Below are 27729 nucleotides of genomic sequence, written 5' to 3' on the forward strand. Positions count from 1 at the left end.
GATAGGCATTGGATACACAAAGGCAAAAATATAACATTTTGTACCCTACAGGTCATTACATTCTATCAGATGAAACAATATGTATGCATCTAACTCTATGTATCTATCTATGCATACATTTTATTTATCTAAAATTTGGGGTTAGGGCATTAGGGGCTGCTTAAATCAGGAGAGGCTAAAGTTAGCTCTTGAGCGAAGCTTTGAAGAAAAGCAGGGATTCTTCAGTCAATCAGGAAGCTTTTCATAAGCACCTACTTGATTATGCTATGGACTGGGAATTCCAGAAAGTCATAGCCCAAAATGGCTTCCATTCAGGTAGGAGAAGTGACATGTACACACATACATATATGTGTGTGTACGTGTGTTCATATACCAAAGAGATAGTTCTGAAATGAGAGCACTAGCAGATGCTAGGCAGAGATATGAAAGGAATGCATTATAGCAACCCTGTTTGTACCTGAAATTTTCTAGGGTTTCCCCTTTATAAACAAGGCTAGCCCTCACTTTTTCAATATATATTTAAAAAGTCTTGGGGGGCAGCTGGGTAGCTCAGTGGATTGAGAGCCAAGCCTAGAGACGGGAGGTCCTGGGTTCAAATCTGAACTCAGACACTTCCCAGCCATGTGACCCTGGGCAAATCCCTTCACCCCCATTGCCTAGCCCTTACCGCTCTTCTGCCTTGGGACCAATATACAATATTGGTGATGGTGAGGGTTTTTTAAAAATTAAAAAAAGAAATGATGGTAATAGAGGATATACACACCTGCCCCCCACAGAGAATGTGCAGTGTCTCTCAAATTGTGGTCCGGCTCCGCCTTGTGTTCTGTTAGGTAAAAACTATTTTCATAATGGTACGTACTAGTATTCTAACTGATATGGAAATATCAAAAGATTGTTCAAAATAAACATATCGATCAAGCTCTTTGGGAGGGTCCTCAAAAACATTTAAGAGTGTAATAAGGCACGGAGAGTCAAAAGTTTGAGAACCATTGTTATAGGGACTGGAGCCAACAGGGGAAGTTCCTGTGGGAGCCCCCATAGGCTCACAAAGGCTCTCCGTCACTTCCGTCGCTTGCCTCACTTCCTTTTATGGCCGAGGGCGGTGCTGGGTGTGGAGGCGACTGCTCTGTCGTCGACACCGTTTCCCCTTAGGCCTCGAAGTCAAGTCCAGTCAGCCTTTCAGAGACACTCAGGTCCAGTTTGGGTGTCACTGTCCGGCGACAGACATTCTGGTGACTTCTGCAGCCATAGCCTTTTGATTTTTTTTTCTGACAGAACGGCGGTAGCTTAAGGCTCTGAGGCCTGGGCAGATAGCGGTTTCGATCCTTCAGCGACAAAGGTCAGAGACTATCACAGTACTGTCTGGGGATTTTGGTGACTGGAGGAGGGGAGCAGTTGAGAGGGCAGCAATGGAATCTGATCTTGTGATTGGTGACGGCAGTGGCCAGGCCTGTGGCGTCCTGAGCATCTGCGGTGAGCCCCACTACAAGGAGCGGGAATCCTCTGTTTCCGGAAGTGAAAGTGGAAGTGAAAGTGGAAGTGAAAGTGGAAGTGGACAGAGATCCCCCAAATCCACAACCTCTATCCATTTAAGGTCTCGTTCCAAGGAACTGCCCAAACATTCTAGATCAAAGTCACGGTCCAGATCTCTATCGAGATCTCCAAATGGCAATCGGAGGCCTCATGGAAGATCCAGCTCTCGTTCTGGATCTCTGTCTCGCTCTCGCATTCGCATTCGTTCTCGCATTCATTCTCACATTCGCCCTCACTTTCGCCCTCACATTCGCCCTCACTTCCACCCTCACATTCGCCATCACATTCGCCATCACATTCACCATCACATTCGCCATCATATTCGCCATCACATTCGCCCTCATATTCGCCATCACTTTCACCATCACATTCGCCCTCACTTTCACCCTCACTTTCACCCTCATGTTCGCCCTCACATTCGCCCCCACTTTCACCCTCACTTTCACCCTCGCTATGGCTCTCCGGCTCAATACAGAACCAGATCCCGATCCTACTTTCGATCCAGAACCAGATCCCGCTCCCGCTGCTGCCGAAGACGGACCCGTAGCAGATCTTACAGCCGTGATTTTCGGGAGTACCGTAGGTACTTTAGCCGCAGTCGTTCTCCTCTGGCTCCCCGAAGGCGCCATTTCGATAATCGATCCCATCCTGATCCCAACTGTTGTCTTGGTGTATTTGGACTGAGTCTTTTCACCACAGAAAAGGACCTAAGAGAGATATTCGCTAAATATGGCCCAATTTCGAATGTCGCCGTTGTGTATGACCAGCAGTCCAGGCGCTCCAGGGGGTTTGCTTTTGTCTATTTTGAAAGTGTGGATAATGCCAAGGAAGCTAGGGAAGGTGCTGATGGGTTGGAGGTTGATGGGCGAAGAATCAGAGTAGATTTCTCTATAACAAAAAGACCCCACACTCCCACACCTGGAGTCTACATGGGAAGACCTACTTATGGCAGACGCAGTGTTTTCTTTGATCGAGGAGTATATGAACGAGCTAGTGACCGGGACTATTACTGCAGTAGGCCCCATAGAGGAGCAGGTGGAGTTGCCTCACTAATGGGAAGTAGAGGAGGATGGAGAAGTGGCCCAGAGAGGGATCTGAGCTACAGAAGGCATTCTCCATCTCCTTATTACAACCGGAGATACCGATCCCATTCCAGATCTCGACCTTACTCTCCTCATCACTTTTAAAGGCTGAACATGGAGAATTTCTCAAAGTTGTGCTAGACTTACGTTTTGCTTTCGCTTCTTTCCTACTGTCTGCTGTTTCAAAACTGAACTATGCCTCGTGAGTTGAAACCACCTTTACCCAGTTAACTGTTTCCAGAACAATGCGTTTAAAGACCACGTTTTGAGTGATTAAAAAAGTTTCTTTGGGACAAAAGCTTCATTTAAAAGCTTTTTCTGTTGAATCCGTGGGAAAGTGAAGATTTCCCATTTCTGGAAGATATCTACAATATGTCACACCAACAACATTCAGAGCTTGATTGTTACTTTTCTCTTTACTATGTCGAAAAACGCCAATTGTTCAAGTTAAGTTGTTTAGTAGCCAATAAGTCTAAGTTCCTCCCCGTCTCCCTCCCCTTCCCCTCCGCTTCCCTCTCCAACCCCCCTCCCCCGCGCCATTTAGAGAGTGTTCTGCATACTTATCTACAATTTAGTGTTATAATTTTACTGTGTAATTCTGTTACTGGTGTTAGATCTAAAGGTATTTTTATGAAACAATTTAGTAATTCTTATCTGAAGGTTAAGTTTGACAAGGCCTTAATGTAATCTATAATTGCAAGTAGGAGGGGGGAATAGAGTTACATAATATATGGTTAGAGGGGGGTTTTCCCCTTAGGATGAGAGTGATATAAAAGTGGTGATACTGAGCCTTGGGTTATCGGGGAATAATAATACTGTCTACCACAAATGTTACCTTAATTCTCTGGCTCTCCACGTCATGAACGATGGGAAAAATACTTCATTGGTTTAATGAAATGAACTGAAAATGTTGCCTGCTAATTTTTTTCACCTCTTTTGAGGTTTTCTTTTGCTTCTCAAAGGTGTTCTGCTTTACTCAACTGTTTCTAAAACCTGTTTAAGCTCATTTAAAATTTTAAAAAATACAGAAAAAAAAGATAGAGCCCTGGAGGGCAGGGGACAGCCACCCTGAGTGGCATATAGAGTAAAAAGGACCACAAAGTGGAGCAGATAAGGGCAGGCTTGATTGGGGTTTTGCTCCTTAACTGTGTACATTGAAGAGAGGGAGGGACAACTGCCTGTGGGTGGAAGGAGGCTGGGTCGGAGGACACAGCATGGTACATCTCACTACTTTGTGGTCAAAGAACTTCTGTGAGCTCCTTCTGAGTTCAGAGATGTTCCAAAATGGTATCTGATAGTGATGGTGGTGGTGGTGGGGAGTGTTGTGTATAATTGTTTTATATATAGATATATAGATATATAGATAAAAATGTTTTAAAATAGATATTAATTGTTCTTTAAGTGTTCAATAGAATTTATTTGTAAATCCAATAGTCCAAGGGTGTTTTTCTACCCTTTGTATTGCTAGATTTCCCCCATTATTCCTTTGTTTAAGTACTCTTTTGTCTTGTTAATTTGGATAGCAGTTTCCCTTGAATTGCCAGTTTTTCTGGCCTATATATAGTAGTTTTTATCTATTCTTCTGACTTCCTCTAAATTCAATATAATGTTAAAACATATATTATGGCCCTAAGTTTCAAAATGCTAATTTTGGTTGACAAATGTGTCCCTCCAGAATTTGGGTTTTCCTTTCATTTTGTACACCAGACCAATAGCAGTGCCCCAGGTTATTCCATATCTAAGGTTGTTAATATACATGGGCTTTTGGGGTGGGGGGAGAAGGAGAAAGCTTTTCAAAAGTTCTACTGAATCTATCTAACAACTTCCTTAAGAAAAATCAAATAAGGGGCAGCTGGGTGGATTGAGAACCAGACCCAGAGATGGCAGGTCCTGGGTTCAAATCTGACTTCAGATACCTCCCCGCTGTGTGACCCTGGGCAAGCCACTTAACCCCCATTGCCAAGCCCTTACCTCTCTTCTGCCTTCAAACAATACATATTGGTTCCAAGACAGAAGGTGAGGGTTAAAAAAAAGCACTGTCAAATGATGGGCCAGGCAACTACATATTGCCTTGTCCAATCAATTAAGTGACAACAGAGAATTCTCACTGTCAAATCTATCAATTAGAATTGGAAGTATGAAATAAATATTGGTTGTGTTCCAAGCCGATTTCATTGTTATTTCTTTGCATCACCTACATTATTTCATTCTGACTCCATTTTGTGATGTTCACTAAGTGTGTTCAAAACAACAGCAGCCATTAAAACAAAAGACCCAGCAAAGGAGATTGAAGAGCCGTCAGACCGGTTGGAAGAAAGCCAAGAAGAAAACCTCATCCCAGCCACCCAGAGAGGTACAAAAACATAGTGTGAAGGGCTGCAGAAAGGTCAAGAAAGATGAGGGTTGAGGAAAGGCCATTCAGTCTGACAACTGAAATCTCATTGGTCACCATGATCTTTGATGACTTTCTGATGAGGCCAATTGGAAACCAGTTTGCAGAGGGTTTAGAAGAGAGTAACAGGAAAAGAAGCCCAAGTCTCTGATATGGACAGCTTTTCTTTTCTTTCTTTTCTTTTTTTACATTGGGTCTTCCTATCTTTTCCGGGCTAAGAATAGAACAGCTAATTGGGGGGCAGCTGCATAGCTCAGTGGATTGAGAACCAGGCCTAGAGCTGGGAGGTCCTGGGTTCAAATCTGGCCTCAGCCACTTCCTAGCTGTGTGACCCTGGGCAAGTCACTTGCCCCCCATTGCCTACCCCTTACCACTCTTCTGCCTTGGAGCCAATACATGGTATTGACTCCAAGACGGAAGGTAAGGGTTTAAAAAAATAAAAAAAAAGAACAGCTAATTGGAGGGGTGGGAATGAGGGGAGGGAAAGAGCATGAACCATGGGGAAATATTCTAAATGAATTAATGAATTTAAGTGAATTTAAGAAAAAAAGAATGGAGCAGCTACTCACAGACTCAGTCCCACCACCGACTGACCAGCACAGAAGCTTTGACCTGCTCTGTTTGTTCATCTGTGCTGGTTCAGCTCTCTTTTAGGTAGCCGGCTGGCCGCACACACCTAGGGGCTAACTATTGGTGCAGAAACCTGATGAGCTTTAGACATTTGTAGCTTAGAACTCGCCAACGGAAATGATTTACTCACATCCCATTCGGCCCCTAGTCCTAAAGAGTTATAAGCATATGCCACCACAGCTAAGGTAAGCAGTTTTTTCAAGGACATATAAGAGAATGGCTAGCGAGGATAATAATATCGGGTACACATTTTTAAAGATGGGGAGACGTGGGGATATTCACATGTTACAGGGACAGAGCCAATAGATATGCTGAAGATCGGAGGGGGAGGGATAGAACAAGAAATGATGGCGAGGCCAATGGGCTGGAGAAGAACAGAGGGGATGGGGGAAGGTGGACATAAAGGGTTGGCTTTGACAGTGAAAAGTGCCATCTCTTCCTCTGAGACTGGAGTGAAGAAGCAAAAGAGAATGGGGGATCATGTTAAAGGGATGTCAAATGAAAAGGGTGCTCTTCACCTTCAGTGAATGACCTCAGCTAACGTAGTGAAGTATGAGTCAAGGCCTTCATCTGAGCAGATGAAGAAGGGGCTCTCATGCTCTTTGACACTTGAAGGAAACAGATTTGGAATAGCAGTTGTGGTGAATGAAATAAAGAATCAGTTAGAATAGCCTCAGACACTTCCTTGCTGTGTGACCCTGGGCAAGTCATTTAACCCTATTTACCGCCCAAAAAAATCAGTTTGCAAAGCATACTGCAGACTGTCTCTCACATTCGTTTATTTACAGTTAATTTGGGGGTTTGGGTTCTGTATGAACCATCTCTTTGTGGCATAGGTCTAGCCATGGCAGTACTGAGGCAAAGGGCATATGCAGTTTAGTGACTTTCCAGGCTTGATTCCAAATTGCTTTCCAGAATGGTTGGGAGGTACATTGTTTTTAAAAAATAGCATTTAAGGGGGCAGCTGGGTGGCTCAGTGGATTGAGAGCCAGGCCCAGAGATGGGAGGTCCTGGGTTCCAATCTGGCCTCAGACACTTCCCAGCTGTGTGACCCTGGGCAAGTCACTTCACCCCCCACTGCCTAGCCCTCACCACTCTTCTGCCTTGGAGCCAACACAGTATTGATTCCGAGATGGAAGGTAAGGTTTAAAAATAAATAAGTAAAATAAAAATAGCCTTTATTTTATAGGTTTTTATTTTCAAATTTCACTGATTTTCAAGATTGCTTCCTTTATCCATGTTTTGGGGTTACTTATTAGTCTTTTTAATTGCATGCTTAGTTCATCAATCCTCTTTTTTCTTTCTTGCTCATATAAGTTTTTAAAGGTATCAGTTTTCCACTGGGTTTAGCTGCATCTCATTAGTTTTGGTATGTTTTTTCATTGTTACATTATCTTTTTTCTAAATCCTTAACATCTGTCTTAGTATTGTGTGGAGTGAAATTCTGGGGGGGGGCGGCTCATACCCCCCAAATCACTCTAATGAGCAGACAGGAAACTAGCAGAGTTCACGTGACTTTATTCAGAGGCATAGACTGAAGAACACTGTCTGGACCTAGATAGCGTCCTCACAAGAAAGTGAGGGGGCCAAAGGTAAGACAATACTGACCAGACATAGGCAGTCTGCTCACAAGGGGGGAGTAAGAGTGGGGGAATACTGACTGAGCATAGCCAGTATCCTCACAAGGAGGGGATGGGGGCAGCTGGGTGACTTAGTGGATTGAGAGTCAGGCCTAGAGATGGGAGGTCTTGGGTTCAAGTGTGACCTCAGACACTTCCCAGCTGGGTGACCCTGGGCAAGTCACTTGACCCCCATTGCCCAGCCCTTACCACTCTTCTGCCTTGGAGCCAATCAATACACAGGACTGATTCCAAGACAAAGGTAAGAGTTTAAAAAAACAAGGGGGCATTGAGTGAGAGAGAGAGAGGCTCCACAGTCTGGGGTCTCAGAAACAGCCCACCTTGATGCCTTGGTTAACTCAGATTTTATAGGGATTCAGCACAATGCTCTCTCCACTTCCCCTTCATCTGTATTTTATTCTACCCTCCTTCTTCTTTCCCACCGCTTCTGGGGGTTCCAATTGTATGGGAATATTCCTTAGGTTTGCAACTTTTTTAGTTGAGTCAGGGTTTTAGGCCTGTCCAAGGATTTCTCTGATTGCAACAATTTCAGGCGGTTTTAGGCCTGTCCAAGGATTTCTCTGATTGCAACAATTTCAGACTGAAACACTCTGAAACATTATTCGGGCTGGAGCATGGCAACATTGGGTTAGAGCATTTAGGTTGAAACATCTCCCAGGACATGTAGTCCAGATTAGAATTTGTAAGTTTTGAGATTTCCCTCATACGAATTAGGTCACTCCTAAACTTCTTCCCACGGGAACAAAAGAAAAGGGGGATCAGTCTCTCAGCCACATTTGAGAAGAATATTAAAGGCCTCTACTAATATCTATCTATCTATTTATTTATTTAAAGGCTGCTGGGGGAAGGGGTTTCTCCTGCTCTTCAAAAGGAGAGTTTGATATCTCCTAGTAGAGGGCGCCGAACTTCACTATTTTTCTCTAGGAAGTTGCCAATCTAGGATTGTTCTAACTAATCAATGTGTATTGGGGAATAATGCATACATTTCATCCCACACAGTATCAATTCTAAGCAGAGGTGCAGCTATGGCTAGGTGGTCAGAGTGTAGTAATTTACCCAGGTAAATAGCTAGAAAAGTATCTGAGGCCACATTTGAACCCAGGTCCTCCCAGCTCCAGGCCTGCCACTCTATCCATTGTGCTACCTAACTGTCCCTGTTATCATCATCTTTAACACAATTCTTTATCATTTCTATTATCTATTCTTTAGCCCACTCCTTATTCAGGATTCTATTACTTTGTGGCCATATAGGCCTCCATCTTTTGTTCATATTTCCTTTAGTAATTACAGTTTTAGAGGGCAGCTGGGTGGCTCAGTGGGGTGGATTGAGAGCCAGGCCTAGAAATGGGAGATCCTGGGTTCAAATCTGTGCTCAGCCACTTCCTAGCTGTGTGACCCTGGATAAGTCCCTTGACCCCCATTGCCTAGCCCTTACCACTCTTCTGCCTTGGAGCCAATACATAGTATTGATTCCAAGATGGAAGGTAAGGTTTTTTTTTTTTAATAATTACAGTTTTATTGGGTTATAGTCTCCATAGGCAGCAGCATGACATAACAGATTAAACCCCTGGACTTGGATCCTGGAGAACCAGGGTTTCAAGTCCTACCTCTGACATATGGGTAGCCCACAATCCTAGGTTAAGTACCTAATTCTCTGTACTCTAAGCCACTAAGACTATACCTGGCAAAAAAAGATGCCAACCTACATTGGTAGAGGGAGGTTTCCATATTTTTATTTTCCATACTAACGAATCATAGCTCTGGTCACTATCCCTATGGCCTAGAAAGGACAAATTTATTATATCTGCCTTTTTTATATTTTTTAATAATTATTTTATGCCTTATCATGATTAGTTCTATTATGGTGATGTGGGATGCTCAGAAATATGTATATCTTTTAATATTCACAATCAGAAATCAAAATAGGTCAATTCTATATTGTTTGTCCAACAATTCATTCAGCCCTGTATTTTTTGTTTATCTTTGTGTCGGATTTATACAGTTCTGAGACCCTCCTACTGTGTTACTATCAACATCTTTTTGCAGTGCATCTATTTTTCCTTTAAGAATTTAGCTCCAACACTATTTGGTACACATGCTTTTAATAGCATAAATTTTCCATTTCCTATGGTTCCTTCAAAAATAATGTAATCTTCTAGTTTGTCACACTTGACTGTATCAGTTTTCATTGTTGCTTTACATCAGACCCTCATTATAACTTCTACTTTTAGATCTGAAACATAACAATACTTGTTTTGTCATCTTGTTTTATCTCTGTGTGTTTATATGTTTTAAATGTAATATGCTTCATATTTATGTATATAATTGGTTTTGTTTTTTATCTAGGCCTCTAATATTTCACTTTTTTTAAAACCCCCGACCTTCCATTTTAGAATCAACACTGTATATTAGTTCCAAGGCAGGAGAGCAGAAAGGGCAAGGCCAGTGATAGTGAACTTTTTAAAGACAGAGTGCTGGTCCCCACCCCCACCCCATCCCCCCAGACTGAGTGCCAAACCCCACTCCCCACCTTGCCCTTTCCCCTAGTCTCCCTTTATTCCAGATAGGGAATAGAGGAAACACTCCCATTTAGCTGGGGGGCAGAGGGGTGGGTGAAGTGAGGAATGTCCTCAGGTGCATGGTGAGGGGGAGAGGAAGAGCTCCATGTCCCTCTGGCTTTCTAATTAACAAATTCTGGTGGGCATCTTCAGGAGTGCCCACAGAGAGGGCTCTCAATGCCCTTTTGGTACATGTGCCATAGGTTCACCATCATGGGGCTAGGCAGTGGAGATTAAGTGACTTACCCAAGCCCACACAGCTAGGAAGTATCTGAGACCAGATTTGAACCTAGAACTCTCACATGTCTAGGCCAGGCTCTAAATCCACTCAGCCACTTAACTGCCTCTGTTTTACTTTTTAATAGAGAATTTGATCTGTTCACAAATGACAGTCTTACTTATTAAGTTTAGGCTATCTTATATTAAATACATATTTCTCTACCTACATACACAAACATATACCAATAATATCTAATGTAAAATCTATCTCCTCTTTTACATCAGCACTTAATCTCTGCACTAGGTTTTGTGTACAATAAACTAAATCCATTTGCCTCCCCCAAATTGTCCATACCTTTCCATGATCTAATTCCGGTTTCCTTGAGTTTAGTTTTATTGTTATTCTCTCCTTTTTTATTTTATCCTTCTCTTTCCTAGCTTCATGAACTAAATCCTCCCTGCCACCTAATCCATTCTTCTATTTCAATGGCATTAATTTGTAATTCCTCTTTCCAGCTTGGTTCTCTTAGTACACCATCTAGGATTCTCTAGAATACATTCCAAGAAATGTTAATTCTCAGTGGAGGCAATGGGTTCCACTGCTCCATAACCGTAGCCTGGGGGACATGAAGGTACAGTTCTGCCATTTGTCTTTGCACTCATCATTTATCCATTTTGTTGTCGTATCATTATTCCTTTAAACCTGTGACCCCTTACTTGGCCTTCTCTGAACCATACCTTCAAAGGGTTTCAACTGTTTCCTTTCCCGCAAAGGGGCAATGGTTCCCAGAGGGACAATCTCATCTTGAAAAGTTAATTACTATCAGGTTCCCCAAAATGAGGTAGGTGAAATCTCCGAAACACTTAAGTTTTGTGACTATTACTGGGCATAAAGTGTCATCAGCCATTAAACAAATAGGGGAGCAACATATTTATATATATGTACACATAACATTTATAGTATATATATATATATATAATACATATGTATACACTTAAGATAAATAGACGGGAGGTAACCTTAGAGGAGACAGCACTAGCAACTGGAGTAGAATGGAAAAGCCTCCTGGAAGAAGTGGCTTTTGAACTAAGGATAAAAGGAAGCCAGAGATTGATTATGAGTTAGAAGTTGAGAGGGAGAGAGGCCAGTCAGTGCAAAGAAATGGAAAAGGGAGAGGAGAGACAGCTGTGGAGTAAGAGAAATAGCAAGTAAGTTACTCTGGCTAGAACATAGGAAATATGAATGGAAATACAGATGGAAGAAGACAAGAAAGGGGCTGGGTTTTTAAGAGCCCGTAGAAGCCTACTTGCCACATAGTTGATTTGGTTATTAGGGCTTTTATGAGGTAGTGGCTATTTCTGGCTACTCTGACATATATTTTTAACTGCCCACATCCCCATCAGATCCACTCTCTAAATACATTTTTAATCTGTTACCTGGGGACAGATTCCAATCCTGTCACTTCATTGGACATATTTAGCAACCAGTCTTCCCTTAGACAGATCCCTGACTCCAGTTCTTCTCTTTCTAGCTTCCCTGAACTTTTTACCCAACAGTAGTCCCTCTCCTGTTTTAATACATATCTTGAACTGTCCCAAGGCCTTTTCAAGGGGGGCACGCACGTGTGCATGTGCGTGTGCACGCATGTGTGTGTGTGAGTTTGTGTGTGTGTGGTCTTCTGTCCCTGGGTTGAATGTAAGGCTCTTAAAAGAGCAGAAAAGTTTCATTCTGTCTTTGTAAGTCCAGTCCTTAGCACAGTGCCTGACATGCATTTACTAGAGACTTCTGGACTGCTTAATTGGCAGAACCTTGGTCCTCTTTCCTCGCCCTTGACCACTTCTTTGTTCTTTCTCCTTGGGGAATATATGCCTGGACTTCTATGTACTCTCCAGGCCCATTTATTGATCTCTTTGGGGATGTCACAGCACATAGAGTCAGAGGCCACTAAACTGGACATCAGAATCCCTGTGGGCTGCATATTGACTTGTTATTGTACTTTTATTTAGTTTGTTAAATTTTTCCCATGTACATTTTCATCTGACTCAACCTGGCTGGGTAGCATTTCTGAGTGTTTGACACCTCTGGTCTAGTCTAGGGACACGTTCCCTGGCCTGTTGGCTTTTTGACCAATCACTGGACTTTTGTTAACTCTCTGGACACATTCCCTGATGGACCTTCTTTGGCACAGACCTCTGGCCTTTTGTATATTCCCTAGAAAGTTCCCTGACCCATCTCTTTTGGAAAAGATCCCTGGACCCGTCAACACGTTCTGTGATCTGTTTATTTGGAGACAGATTGCTGTCCTTCTGCCTATTGTCTGGCCCCCAGGGACACATTTTTGGCTCTCTCTCTACTTTCTCAACATATTCCCTGACCTATATTTTGTGTGAGAGACTTCCATCCCTCTGCATACTCTCTGGACACGTTCTTTGGCCTATCCACTTTGGAATATATCCCTTGCTCTACTGTTCTCATATTTTGACTCACCTGGTCTTGATAGGCAGTTATTGATGGAAAAATTTTACATAAGGCATGGTGTGTCCAGCCCAAGCTTCCTTAACTTAAACTGCCTCCAGAAAGAGACAGAGAGAGAGATTGAGGGAGTGAAGGGTTTTGTTTTGGGGGGGGGGGCTCTAGGACAGATACAGTTACTAGTGCCCCGTGTTCAAAAGCCAGGATTCCTGACTACCTGAATCATCCTGGGCTCACAACCATGGATTCCAATGTTTTGGCACTCACAAACACCACGGGCAGCCCCTCAAATTATTTTGGAAACTTCTGTTCTTAGACAGACACACTTGGGGGAGGGGGAGCTTTTCTGTTCTTTTCATCTTTTCATTGGCCATCCACCCCTCCAAGCTTCACTCACACTGTTTCTTGTACTCCTCCATATATTCAAGCCCCAAAGGAGTTAAGTCTCACTACACATTCCCAAACATTTATTCCAAATCAGTGATGAGGCTTCTATTTCCACAGAATAGTGCTTTAGAGCTTAAAAAAAAGAAGAATCTACTCATTGACTTGAGTTAAAATTATAGGAAGGTTTAGGTGAGATCTGGAAAACAATTTGGAATTATGATCCAGAAGTTTTAAATCTGTGCATACCATTGGCCCACACTGCTAAGTCTATCTACCCCAAAGAGTTCAAAGAAAAAGGAAGATTGGAAACCAAGGGGATGCCCAGCAATTGAAGATTACTAAGCAAGGTATGTTCTGCGAATGTGATAGAGCACTTTTGTACTTTAAGGAATAATGAAAGGGCCAGTTTCAGAGAACCTTGGGGAAACTTGTATGAACTGATTCAGAGTGAATTGAGCAGAACCAGAACAATTTATATAATAACAACACCACTCTACAGAAAAAAACCTAAAAACTCTTATCATTTCCAGAAGAGCAAGGCTGAGGCAAGCTTTCTGTCTCCTTCCAGAGTGGTCATGGATTAAATATGCAGAATGAAACATGAATTCTTGGACATGGCCATTGTGAGAAATGGTTTTGCTTGACTAGGCATATTTGTTTTTCTTTTTTATACCCGTTAGCCTTCTGGATTAGTATTATTTCTAAGACCGAAGAGCAGCAAAGGCGATGCATTGGGAGTTAAGTGACTCACACAGCTAGGAAGTGTCTGAGTCTGGATTTGAACCCAGATCCTCCTAATTCCAGATCTGATGCACTATTCACTAAACCATCTAGCTGCTCCTAATTAGGCATATTTGTACAAAGGTTTGGGTTGTTTTTTTACCACTTAGGGTTTGGAAAAGTAGAAGAAAAAATAAATGCTTACTAATTGAAAAAATAATAATTTTTAAAAGCTTAGGCTGGGGAGTTTACTTAAATTCAAAACAGAAAAAAATAAACTGAAATATTAGTAAAAATGGAAACCATTTTTTCTGTTCCATTTCATTCAGCAAATATTGACTTCATGCCTGCTTTATTTGGGGCATTATTTTAGTCACTTCAGTTTTCTGAATGTCAGTTTATTCATCTATAAAAATGAGTCTTAGACAATGTGATCACAGTACTTAAAGCTAAAGGGAACCTTAGAAGCAAGTTGGGGATTGGCTGAGTGTAATGGAATTTTCTTGTACCATGTGTCAAATATGAGGACTTCAGGCAAACATGAGAAAAGAGGTGATCTGATATATGAGATAGTTGGTCTTTGGTGTGAGAAGACCTGGGTTCAGGTCCCACTTTTGACATTTCATGACTATGAGGGTCTGGTGGTGGTTGTTGTCCAGCCATGACCCCAATACATGGGATTTTCTTGGAAAAGATACTAGTGAATGATTTGCTGTTTTCCTCTCTAGTGATTTTAGGTAAACAGTGGTTAAGTGACTTTCCCAGGGTCACACAGCTAGGAAGTGTGTACATTCAGATTTGAACTCTGGTCTTCCTGACTCCTTGCCCAACACCATCCACTGAGCTATTTCTCTGTCTCCAAGGCAAATAGAGGTTAAGTGACTTGCTTAGGGTCACACAGCTAGGAAGTGTCCAAGGCCAGATTTGTACTCAGTTCCTTTTGACTCTAGGCCCAACATTCTGTCCAATGAGGCATCTAGCTGCTTCTATGATTCTGGGCAAGTCACTTTACCTCTCAGTGTTCTGGGAATTTTTCCCAAAGCATGTAAGTTGCATAGAAGGACCAAATTGAATTGGTAAAGGTGTTTCTATTATGTTACTGAAGTCTTAGATCTGCCCCAACCCTGTGTAAAAATACACATGAACTGATCCACGTAAAGAGAGCAGAACCAGGAAACTATACATATGGACAATAATAATATAAATAACAGCACCACTGGAAGGCAACTGAAGCCAAATAAATGAAAGACAATGAGTAATCTTGATTCCAGAGGGCAGATGATGAAATACCCCACTCTCTACTCTGTAGAGAAGCGGAGGCTTGCCGGGACAGAATATTGCACATAATGTCAGCTATATTTGCTATTTTGATTTGGGGTAGAGGGAGGGATATTGGGAAATGTCTGTTGTGTGAAGAAAAGGTCCCAAAGCCCTCCAGTGTTTTAAGTGCCCAAAGAGAAGGACGAAATACTGTGGTGGTTTTAGAGGAAAGCAAATTAGAGCTCTATTTCATTCATCTTTATAACCCCCCTCAGGACCTAGCCTTTGTGGGTTTTCAATAAATGTCTGCTGGCTTTAATTAACTCACTTACATTGAATGCTAGCCAGAATATCCAAGGCAGTGTCATGGAGAAGGTCATATCTGAGTTGGCCCTTAAAGGGTAGCTCAGATTTTGACAGGCAGAAATTGACCTGGGGAGGAGATGGCAATCTCTTGTTGAAAGATCAATATGAGCAGATGTGGGAGCAGATGTGGGAGGCTTTGGCTGGAGTGCAGGGTCCACATAGGGAAACAGTGGCAGGTCAGGCTGTTTTCCTTAAGTCTGGGTGAAATACGGAGCAAAGGCCCCATGGAAATTGCACCAATGAAGGAAGCCTTTTGTCTTTTTGGTGAGAACATGAAGCCTATGCCTGGCAGATAGTGATACTTCAAGCTTGTTGACTAAGCCATACTAGTTCCACAACAGTCAAACAATTTCAATAATTCACCAAAACAGATTTGTCATATCAAACAACCGGTTAACTTACCGTGTCCATTTAAAAAAATCTTTACTGATCAATGACACATGTAAAACCCAGTGGAATTGCACATTAGCTACTGGAGGGGAGGGAAAGAACATGAATCTTGTAACCATGGAAAAATAGTTGAAATCAACTAATTAAATAAAATGTTCTCAAGGTAAAAAAAATCTATACTTTCTGGCTTAGAATGTTCTAAGGCAGAAGAGTGGTAAGGGCTACACCATTGGGGTTAAATGACTTGCCCAAGGTCACACAGCTAGGAAATGTCTGAAGCCACATTTGAACCCAGGATCTCCCATCTCTAGGCCTGGTTCTCTGTCCATTGAGCTACCTGGCTGTCTCGCCTTATTCCTTTTTTAACCAATGCAGCAATCATCAAAGCAATTTGGTACTAGTTAAAAAGAGAGAGGTTGGTCAGTGGAACAGATTTGGTATACAATATATGGGAGGAACCAAACACAATAGCCTAGTTTTCACTAACCCAAAGGCCCATTTTACTGGTTTCACAATCCCCTTTTGGACAAAAATTGTTGGAAAAACTGAACAGAAGTCTTGTGGTAATTAGGGTTGGACCAGTACCTCACATGACGTACCAAGATAATCTCTAAATGTATATATTACCGAGATACAGAGGTCACATCATAAACAAATTAGAGCTATATGGAAGAAATCTGTCTCAGATCTATGCACAGGGAAGAATTTATGACCAAAATACATATAGGGAATGTGACCGAAGATAAAGTGGACAACATGAATTCTGTAAAAGTAACAAGTTTTTGCAAAGCACATCCAAAGTAACTAAGATCAGAAGGGCAAATAGGAGAAAAATCTTTGCAGCACACTTCTCTGACAAAGATCTTATTTCTAAGCTATATAAGGAGCTTATTAAAATTAATGAGAGGGAACCAGTAAAGTGGCTCTGTGGAAAGATAGCCAGGCCTAGAGACGGGAGGCCCTGGGTTCCAATCTGGCCTCAGATACTTCCTAGCTGTGTGACCCTGGGCAAGTCACTTGACCCCCATTGCCTAGCCCTTACTGCTCTTCTGCCTTGGAACCTATACACAGTATTGACTCCAAGATGGAAGGTGAGGGTTTTAAAAAACTATTGAGAATAAAAGCTATTCCCAAATAGATAATAGGTCTAAGGATATGAATAATAAGTTCCCCAAAGAAGAAATCCAAGCTATCTATTGTCATGTTTTTTAAATGCTACAAATCACTAATACTTTGGGGAATGCAAAGTAAAGCTCCTCTCAGGTTCTAACTCACTCATCAGAATGGCAAAGTTGACAAAAAATGAAAATGACAAATTTCAGAGGAGCTGAAGGAAAACTGGCACATAAATGTACTATTGGCACAACTGGGAATTAGTAACGCTATTCTGAAAAACAATTTGGAACTCTTCCCTAAAAATCCCAAACTAGGTCTATACCCTTTGATTCACTGATACTACTACTAGGCCTATACCCCAAAAGTGATAAAACAAAGGAAAAAGACCTACATGTGCCAAAATATTTATAGCAGTTCATTTCATTAAAGGAAAGGGCTAGAAACAGGATGCTTATCAGTTGGGAAACAGATGAACAAATTATGTTACACGAATAAAATGGAATATAAAATGGATAGTTTGGGGAAAATCTGGGAAGACTTCGATGAACTGAAGCAAAGTAAAATGTCAAAGAACTAGGATGACAATTTATACAATTATAACAGCCTTGTCGAGAAAACAATTTGGAAAGACTTAGGAACTCTGATCAATGTTTTAACCAATCCTTATTCTAGAGGGCCTGTGACCAAACATGTTGCCCCCTCCTGAAAGGGAAGTAATGGACTCAGGGTACAGAATGAGCCATCCATTTCTGAACAAAGCCAAAGTATTCAAGTTTTGGTGTTCAGGCTCCACTGGCTACTAGGACCCTTTGACTCTGGAATTCTGATAATCTGATTCTATGGTCGATCCAACATGTTAGAAGCCATCCTCTGGTTGTTTTTCATGCTTTGGGAATACTTGGGCTATCCATGTTGTTTATCATCCCTTGCCCTAAACGCGTGACTGGCTAACCTACCTTCTTTTGCAGTCATTGTGGTCCTTACTGAAATCTTTTACATCATTTCTCATCATTGGTGGTACTCAAATACTCATACAGATCTGTGATCTCAACAGCATTGCTATTCCTTCCAGTGATGCTGAGTGCAACAGCTAGATCAATTAGAAAGCACTTTAAAGCACCTACTACACCTACTACATACAAGATAGCTACTAGGTATACAAAGACAAAAATCAAAACAATCCCTCCTCTCAAGGAGCTTATATTCTAGCGGAGGAAACAACAACAAATATATACATATATGTGCATGTATGTATATCTGAGAATAATTATGAAGAGGACACATAGCATAAATGCAAAATAGTTAAATACCGCCATACTTAAAGAAGGGGGCCATTAGCAGTTGTGTGTGTGAGGGGGTAGAATTTAAGAAAAGCTTCATGTGGAAAATGGTGTTTGAAGTGATTCTTTACAAAAATGATCTGATGTGGAAATCATACAGGCCTGCCCATTCTGTGCAACTCTTATCTATTTCCTCCTATATTTGTGGCAGAGGGTCTACCCAATAGATTAGAAGCCTTCCTTTTTCTCCTGACCTTGCTGAGATACCAGTGGAACACTTAGGCTTTCCACCTATTATCGTTCACCCTTGACATGGGATCATCTTCTCTCCATCTGCAGCCCTGCTTGGTTTTGACTCCACAGAATGAGATGTCCTCCCCTGCTCCAGGTGCCCCTAATATCCCCTCCCTTCCTTCCAGCTCCCTTTTGTGTGCTGTCTTCCCCCATTAAATCATAAGCTCTGCTACTAGCAGCAATGCAATGATCCAAGACAATCCCAAGGGACTTATGAAAAAGAACGCTATCCACCTCCAGAGAAAGAACCGTGGGAGTAGAATTGCAGAGAAAATATGATTTATCACTTGTTTAGGTGTTTCTATGGGTATATGATTTGAGATCTTGGTTTTTTAAAATTACTCTATTACAAAAATGAACAATATGGAAAAAGATCTTGAGTAATAATACATGTAAAACTCAGTGGAATTGCATGTCAGCACTGGGAGGGAAAGAGAGAATATGAACCATGGAAGCATGGAAAAATATTTTTTATTTTAAAAAAAAAGAATCAATAATGTGAAAAAAATTATAAGCTCCTTGAAGGAAGGGACTATCTTTTTCTTATTTGTATCCCCAGCCCTTAGCATGGAGGCTGGCAAACAGTAGGCACAAAATAAATGTTCACCAAATTGAATTTTCTTCCTATGATACTTTTCCCCACTGACACCTTTTGATCCTTTCTTTAAATCATTAGTGTTATATGGCAGCTCCATCATACCCACCATGCACCTCTCCTTTGCCCTCTGACAATTATTTTCAGTTTCTCAGAAACCCTTATTTTCCACATCTTGCAGCCAAAGAGCAACACAGGTAGAATAGTAGCAAGAAAACTGTGGGCCTCTGTTTCTGGGAAAAGTTCAAAGTCATTAAAGGAGCTCTGAAATTCAGTAAAAAAAAACCTTTCTCATCCTTTTTTAAAATTCTGGACCCAACTCATGGTCTTTTTTACTGTGTATCTAAGATGTACAGAGTAGCGAAGAAGATGAATAGGCTATCCACCCAAATTCGTGTCAAAATAGGGCAGTAAACATTCATCTACTTGGTTTTCCTTCCGTTGATTGTCAAATAAGAATATTGAGGACCTCATCATATACAGGGGATACCTCTTCAGTGTGGATTTGGCACTGGCCCTCCTCTGTCATGGTGGCGTATACTCTACTATTTTGTAATTTGCCAGATTTTGAAAAATCCATTTATCATTGAACAAGATTATTTCTATTGTGTCTTCCCAGCAATTTTGAAGGATTCTGATATCTGGGTGGGAGGTAAACAGATACAACTGCTATTCAGTGCCTACTATGTGCCAGGCAGTCTGTTAGCAAGGATAGAAATATAAGCAATCAGTATATTACTTGGGACCAAACTTAAATCCTAAAGAGAAAAGGACAGAGAAAAGCTGGAAGAAGAAAGAAGAGAGCCCATAAAGAAGTAAGATGACTAGCAAAGTCTAGAGAGGTAAGTGAAGAGTAGAATTGGCTCATCCTCAGACAGCGGTCCAGGGTAGATGGTCTCCAGTCAGAGAGAGGGGCCTCATCCTGGAGGTTTCTCCAAGGCAAGGTAGCAGGAGAGTGGGAGAGTAATGGTCAACATGTCTGGGGTCCATCACCAGGTAGACTGTCTGGGCAGTCACCAATCAGAGAGGGTGAGGGTTTCTGTGGGAGGGCAAAGAGGAAAAAGGGAAGCAAAGCATGGCCAGGGTGGGGCTTCCCAGGGAAGGTATCTCTAGGTTGGCAAGGTAAGAAGAGCCGAGACATTTTGTTGGACTGAATCAAAGGCTTTTTTCATCTTTAACCAACAGTCACCACAATGGGCTTTTGTACTCTTTACATGTCTGTTCTCTAATCTATTATCCACAAGGTTGCCAAAATAATCTGCCTAAAGCACAGTTCTGACAACTTCACCTCTTTGTTTCAGAACCTTCAGGTGGTCCCTGTGGCCTCAGAGATAATATACATCCTTTTCATCTTGGCATTTAAAGGCTTCCCCATGATTGGGCTCCACCCTACCTTTCTTTATTTTTAAACCCTCACCTTCTGTCTTGGAATCAATACTGTGTATTGGTTCGAAGGCAGAAGAGTGGTAAGGGCTAGACAATGGGGGTGAAGTGACTTGCCCAGGGTCACCCAGCTGGGAACTGTCTGGGGCCACATTGGAACCCAGGACCTCCTGTCTCTAGGCCTGGCTCTCTATCCACTCAGATACCCAGCTGCCCCCTCCACCCTACCTTTCTAGATTTATTTGGCTTCATTTCCCTTGAGCCAAATTGGCCAATTTGTTCTACCTTAAACTCGGTGTGCCATCTCTGACCTCTGCGCCTTTGTCTGGGAAGCCCCTCATGCCTACCTTGGCTTCTTTGATTCTCTAGCTTCTTTCGAGGCTCAGTTCCTACAGAAATCCCAAGTAGTTAGAGCTCTCTCTTTCCACATATACTTATCTGCTTACAAGTCTATGCAACAGGAGCAGTGGATAGATCTTTGGATCTGGAGGCAGGAAGGGTTCAAATCTTATCTCAGATACCTAAGGTGACCTTGGGCAAGCCATCTGATGTCTCTGCTGCATCTATAAAATGAGGGGGTTTTCTTACGGCTCTAAACCTAAGATCCTATATTATATTCCCCAGTCCAGTAGACTGTTAGGCTCCTGATGGCCAGGACTGTCCCTTGTATCTCCAGTGTCCAGTAGTGCCATGAGCATAGAGATATTTAGATTTTTCCTAAAGCCCTTACCTGCTGGTTTAGAATTGCTATTAAGAGGGCACAGCTGGGTAGCTCAGTGGATTGAGAGCCAGGCCTAGACATGGGAGGTCCTGGGTTCAAATCTGGCCTCAGACACTTCCTAGCTGGGTGACCCTGGGCAAGTCCCTTCACCCCCACTGCCTAGCCCTTACCACTCTTCTGCCCTGGAACTGATACACAGTATTGATTCTAAGGCAGAAGGTAAAAGTTTTTATTAAAAAAAGAATTGCTACTAAGAGTGGTAAGGGCTAGACACTGTGGGTTGAGTTGTCCAGTCACTCAGCTGCACTCATTTCTGAGGACAGATTTGAACCCAGGTCTTCCCGACTCCTGGCCTGACTCTCCTAGCTGCCCGCAGAATTGATATTTAATAAATTATTATTGGATAGAAGACAAAGACTAGAAGAAAAAGTTCTTCTCTATTCCCTCTCTCTCTTCCCCAGATATTTTCCAGAAAGCTTGGGGGTTGGGGGGGGGCAGTAGCAGAGCATCAGAACAACAGAACGCATAAGATTCAGTAAAATTCCTCCCCAGGACTGGCCTGTTGAAATAACTAAATTCCTCCAGTTCCACTAACCAGGCCTAAGGAAGGCTGAAGAGTTGCGAGACTGGGCTGGACCCCTGGAGGTTTTTTGGAGAAACCCTGGGAGTGAGTTCCAGGAAAAAGGAGACGATCACCATCTGCTGGACATTTGGAGAACTGCCACATCCCGGAAGTCGCTGAGCCTTGTGGGTTGGTAAATGAGAACCCTTCAGGCAGTGGGGACCCAGGACACCTACTTGAGAGTGTTCTTAGGAGCTGTGAGCCACTCCAACAGAGGAGCACAGCGGGGAGGGCCAGTGCAAGGAAAGGCTGCTCCTATCCAGGCTGGGATCTGTTGGGACCTCTGCTTGGAACTGATGGAATAACTGCTTAATTGTATTCCCATCTCCAGTCTTGTTCCTCTCCTTTTTTTTAAACCCTCACCTTCTGCCTTAAATTCAATTCTGTGTATGGGCTCCAAGGCAGAAGAGTGGTAAGGGGTAGGCAATGGGGGTCAAGTGACTTGTCCAGGGTCACACAGCTTGGAAGTGTCTGAGGCCAGATTGGAACCCAGGACCTCCCATCTCTGGGTCTGGCTCTCCATCCACTGAGCCACCCAGCTGCCCCCTTGTCCCTCTCTTCTTTCCAGATCTGCCAAACTGGTCTTCCTTAGGCACAGCTTCTCATAGCGTGGAAGTGAGCTTGGATTTTTGAAATTTTTTTTTTAAGTTTTAAAATTTTTGAAATCTATGCCAGAGAAGCACATGCTTTACTGTGCTGAGCTGAAAAGGAGTGTTTTAATGTATTCTTTTCCATTTAGCAAGCATTTAAAAAATAACCTGCCAAGGCAGCTAGGTAGCATAGTTGACATGTGGCTTCAGACATTTCCTCACTATGTGACTCTGGGCAAGTCACTTAACTTTCTGTCTTAGATCTTTTACTAAGACAGAAAATAAGGGTTGGAACAAATTACTGTGTCCCACCCTCCATCTTCTCCTCCCACCAAATTGAACAATTTTTTAAAAAATGAAAAATAAAGTCCACAATACACAGGTGCACTCTAGCAAAACAAATTCTGGCATTAGCCCTGGGTTAAAATGTGTCTCCTTTGCCCCTTAAGTTCATCATCTCTTAGGAGGGAAGTGGCATTTTCAGTAACAAAGTGGCATCTTTGTTCATGATTTATTATTGCACTGAAGACTTTTGAACTTGTTTTTCACCATAATGTTGGTGGTTCTCCTAATTCTGCTCCCTTTGCTCTGTATCAGTTCATAAAGATCCTCCCAGTCTTCTCGGAAACTGTCTATTTCATCAGTTCTCGTGGCACAATAATAGCCTGTTACCTTCCACAATTTGCTCAATAGTTCTCCATTCAGTGGGCATGCCCTTGCTTTCAATTTTTGGCTCCCTAATCAGGGCTGCTAGAAACATTTTTTGATAAATAAGTAGGTCCTTTTCCTCGTGCTTTGGGGTAAGGCTGAATAATGGCATCCTTGAGTCAAAAGATATGCAGTTTGGTAACTTTCTGGGCACAGTCCCAGATTACTTTCTAGAATGGCTAGACCCACAGACAGGCATATGTGAGAGACTGTCCTAGATTTTTATATGTATATCGTAATAATAATAATAATAAAATAATAGCAGCTAGCTCTACCAGCAGCACATTAATGTGTCTGTTTTCCCAGCAGGAAAGGTTCCAGTTTCAAAACTGCATATATGTTGGCTAGGTTCAGGGTTCAGGTAGGCTGTAAGGTGCTGAATTTGTTGGCCAGAAGGACCCTCAAGGAATATCTGCTGAGTTAGACAAAGTTTGAGATCTGCATCAGTATGTGGGCTGCTCCCTCCCTGCTCAAAAAGCCTTCAGTGGCTCACTGTTTTCTACAGAATAAAAAGTCTCTACCCTGCTTATAAGGTCCTCCATGATGAACAAGTCCAAAACCAAACTTCTTCCACACTCACCTCACTTCCTGCCTTCTCTATTAGGATTCAGGGTACCACCAGTCAGCCACCCAGGCAGGCTCACAACCTCAGTGCCATGCTTGATTCTTCACCCACCTCCCCCCAAAGCCAATCTTTTCCAAGTACTGGTTACTCTTCCTTTGTGACATCTCTCATTTTATGTCCCCTTCTCACTTGTGACACGCTACCACCCTAACGAAGGCCCCGTCACCTCACACTGGGACTACTGCAATAGCTTTCTGGTTGTTCTCCTTATCTCAAGTATTTCCCTACAAGGTCAATCGCCCATTCAACTGCCAAGCTGATTTTCCTAAAGTATAGGTTTGGGGACCATGTCATTCCACCCACCCCCCATACACACACATGAATATTCAAGAAATTTAATATACTAGGGGGCAGCTGGGTAGCTCAGTGGATTGAGACCCAGGTCCTGGGTTCAAATCTAACCCCAGACACTTCCCAGTGGTGTGACCCTGGACAAGTCCCTTCACCCCCATTGCCTAGCTCTTACCGCTCTTCTGCCTTACAACCAATACCCAGTATTAATTCTAAGATGGAAGGTGAGGGTTTCAAAAAAAGAAAGAAATTAAATGAACTAAAAGATCTCTACCTCCCCACGTCCAGGGGAATTTAGGTTGCTCAGTGGATTCAGAGCCAGACCTAGATTTGGGAGGTCCTGGGTTCCAATCTGAACTCAGACACTTCCTAGCCATGTAACCCTGAGCAAATCATTTGACTGCCCTTACCCCTCTTCTGCCTTGGAGCCAATACATAGTCGTGACTAAGATGGAAGGTGAGGGTTTTTAAAAATAAAATAAAGGATCTCTGCCTCAAAATTCCCTGATTTAATGATTCTTAATTGTTTATTAGACAAGAGTCAACATCTACAGGAATGTCGGACCCAGGAAAAGTTGACATCTTGATTTCAACTAATTCTAAACACAGGAAAATATTTTCTTAGTATCCTAGGAAAGATGGAGAAGAAAATAATGGGAGGCCACATACGCCAAGGAGAGAAACATCTTAAAGTACAGGTTTTATACAAAAACCGGCTGGTTTTGTTGGCATAAAAATACAGCTGGCCCACAAGGCAGGGGAGAGGACAAAAGGCACGTGCCACAAGGAATGGCTTAAAACTCCTTACCCTCTAGTGAACCCAATTAGATAAGCTGTCACAGTAAGGGCAGGGTTACATATGCAACTTTCCAAAGCTTTCAACTTCATTTCAAATTCCTCTTCATTATCAAGTGTTTCTGGTATTTAAAAAACCCTGACCTTCAGTCTTAGAATCACTACTATGTATCGGCTCCAAGGCAGAAGAGAGGTAAGGGCTAGGCAATGGGGGTTAAGTGACTTGCCCAGGGTCACACAGCTGGGAAGTATCTGAGGCTAGATTTGAACCCAGGACCTCTCGTCTCTGGATCTGGCTCTCAATCCACTGAGCCACCCAGCTGCCCCCATGTTTCTGGCATAATAAGCTCTCATGATGAGAAGCACATTGATTCAATTTAGCAGACATTTATTACGTGCCTAGTATATGCAGAGACCTGGGGAAGAGAAGACAGTTGCTAAGACAAGTGTATACCATTTTCTACAGCTTAAGGCTGATGATGGGCTATGAGACAGCCCGAAGAACTTGAATAGTTTTAGGATCTGGGATTCCTTTGGTGTTGGACCTCCCTCCACGAATGCAGACTACAACCCTTTGCATGCCTTGGCAGACCATCTTCATGAGCTGCTATGAGCAAAAACATTCACCTTCCAGTGCTAAGGGAGGTAAAAGGGGAAGTGGAGGCAGGAGTGGGGAGGAAACCATTACTCTGCCCGGATGGGGATGAGGGGGAAAGCATCAGAGAAAGCTTTAGGGAAGAAGTGGCATTCTGGGACAGTCTAGTGGATAGAGAATCAGGCTTGAAGTTGGGAGGACCTGGATTCAAATCTGCTTTCAGACACTTCCTAGCTATGTGACCTTGGGCAAGTCACTTAACCCCTTTGGCCTATCCCTTTCCCTTGTATCTTAAGAGTCATTAGTAGGACAGAAAGTAAGAGTTTAAAAAAATCAGATGTGGCATTCAAATACAACACTTAGAAGTAAAATTAAATTCAAAAGGTCAAAACATGAGTCAGGATAGAATTCACAGCCTGCTTTTTTTCAAGTGGGCACCATCAACTTTTGCTTTTGTAAATTGTTATTGTGATTATTAAAGCACCTTCTTTTACTTAGCCATAGGGGCATTGCGATCTACCATCAGTGGAGGGCTTACCTGTACCAAGTAAATTACAGATCCTCGGGGGAGCAGCTGGGTAGCTCAGTGGATTGAGTCAGGCCCAGAGATGAAATGTCCTGGGTTCAAATCTAGCCTCAGACACTTCCCAGCTGTGTGACCCTGGGCAAGTCACTTGACCCCCATCGCCTAACCCTCACCATTCTTGCGCCTTGGAGCTAATACACAGTATTGATTCTAAGGTGGAAGGTGAGGGTTTATTTTTTTAAAAATTACAGATCCTTGAAGTTCTAGTTAAGAGAACTCTACATTCAAATTCTGCCTTTGACAGTTAATAACTATGTAATTATTATGCTGTGAGCCTGCCTCAGAAATGGAGATAGGAAGAGCACTCACTTATACAGCAGGAACTGATGGGTACTATTACCCCCTCCTGCCCCCGTCCCCCATTTTCTGGATGGGAAAACTCAGAGAGACTAAAGTGGCTTGCCTGCAATTACATAGCTAAGAAGTGTACGAGGCAGGAGAATAATCCCAGGTTTTACTGACTCCAAGGCCAAGGTTCATTCTACTCCACTCAAATACTATTGTTCCCATTTTACAGATAAGGGAACTGAAACCTGGAAAGATTAAGTGATCTGCCCATAGCTATGACCAAAAGGATGAAGACTCAGACTGGGGCCTTCTGATTCCCTGCATACTCTCTTGTCTACTTCATATCAGTGATGGTGGTTGATGATGACTCTTCTTGTAAAATGGCTGGGTGAGCCCCAAAGACACTTGTATGTGAGAGACTGTCCTAGATTTGTCTATGTATATCTTAATAATAATAATAGCTAGCATTGACATAGTGCTTTAAGGTCTGCAAAGCTCTTTCAGTATATTCTCATTTATCCTCAAAACAACCCTGAGAGCTAAGTGCTAGTGTTGTCCCCATTTTACAGATGAGGAAACTCAGGCAGAGAGGTTAAGTGAGACCCAATGAGTATCTGAAGCTGGATTTGAACTCAAGTCTATCCACTGTGCTCTCTAGCTACCTCAATACTGTATGTGTGTGACCTAGGGCAAATGCTCTCTGAGCCTCCATGTATTTATCTATAAAATAGGGATAGTGGTTGCTACACTTCCTCCATGTGTCTTTCACAAGGCTTGGGGGAGGAAAGACTAGGATGCTTGGAGGATCTGCCCTTCTATGGGGATGCACAGATGCCAATCACAAGTCTAGCCTAACTTGGTAAATGGTCTTGATGAAGCGCCATGGCTGAAAAATCCACCCCCTCCTCACCCCATGGCCAAGCTGCCAAATGGCCCCGGAGTCTAGCTCGGCTGGTCCTTGGGCAACAGATATTTTCCATCCCACCCAGCTTGGTAGGACCTGCCAGCGTTTCTGCTCCCTAGGCTTGGCCTCCAAGAAACCAGGGTTGCTTCTGGAGCACAGTGTGGCTTCAGAGGACCTTAGCTGGGAGGAAAGCTCTTGGTAAACTGAGGGCCTCAGACAACCCTGACTTTTCTTTAGATAACCCTGTACGGGAAGGAAGGAATTTCAAATAGAATCCTGTGAGCACTGATCTAGCTCTGACTATGTAGAAAGCACTGCCCTATGAGCTGGGGACACAAGGAAGGGGAAAATGAAACCCTTTCTCCCCTCAAGGAGCTTCCAGCCTCTTAAAAAACACCTGCAGCCACTATTAGCCCCTTTTGACAGAGCAGGAAACTGAGGCTTGAGAAGTTCAGGGATTTGCCCCAAGTCACATAGCTCCTCCGAGAAGGCCTTCCCCACCCTGCTCCAGGACAAGATAACTTCCTATATATTTTGTCTTCACCAGTAGAGGGAGGGATCTTTCTTTTTTATCTAGGTATCCCCAGTGCCTGGCACATAGTAGGTCCAAATGAATGGAAAAGGGCTTGCCCCTAGGGTGTGGTGCCCAAGTGGGGAAGGCGCCTCTCAGACTTTGTCTGCATCCC

The 27729-nt window shown here is 42.8% G+C and overlaps 2 protein-coding genes across 8 annotated transcripts in view; one reads left to right on the forward strand and one right to left on the reverse strand.

The window, feature by feature from the left end:
* Positions 1-27729, reverse strand: part of CCDC160 (coiled-coil domain containing 160) — a 109130-nt gene that overhangs the window by 64512 nt on the left and 16889 nt on the right. The gene's annotated exons all lie outside the window — the stretch shown is intronic.
* On the forward strand, positions 1064-3906 carry LOC100023481 (transformer-2 protein homolog beta-like). Its single transcript, XM_056808866.1, has one exon. It carries the CDS (start codon positions 1410-1412, stop codon positions 2718-2720), a length of 1311 nt encoding a protein of 436 aa, XP_056664844.1. The 5' UTR covers positions 1064-1409; the 3' UTR covers positions 2721-3906.

This window comes from Monodelphis domestica, chromosome X (assembly GCF_027887165.1).
Source record: "Monodelphis domestica isolate mMonDom1 chromosome X, mMonDom1.pri, whole genome shotgun sequence".
Taxonomy (NCBI): Eukaryota; Metazoa; Chordata; class Mammalia; order Didelphimorphia; family Didelphidae; genus Monodelphis; species Monodelphis domestica.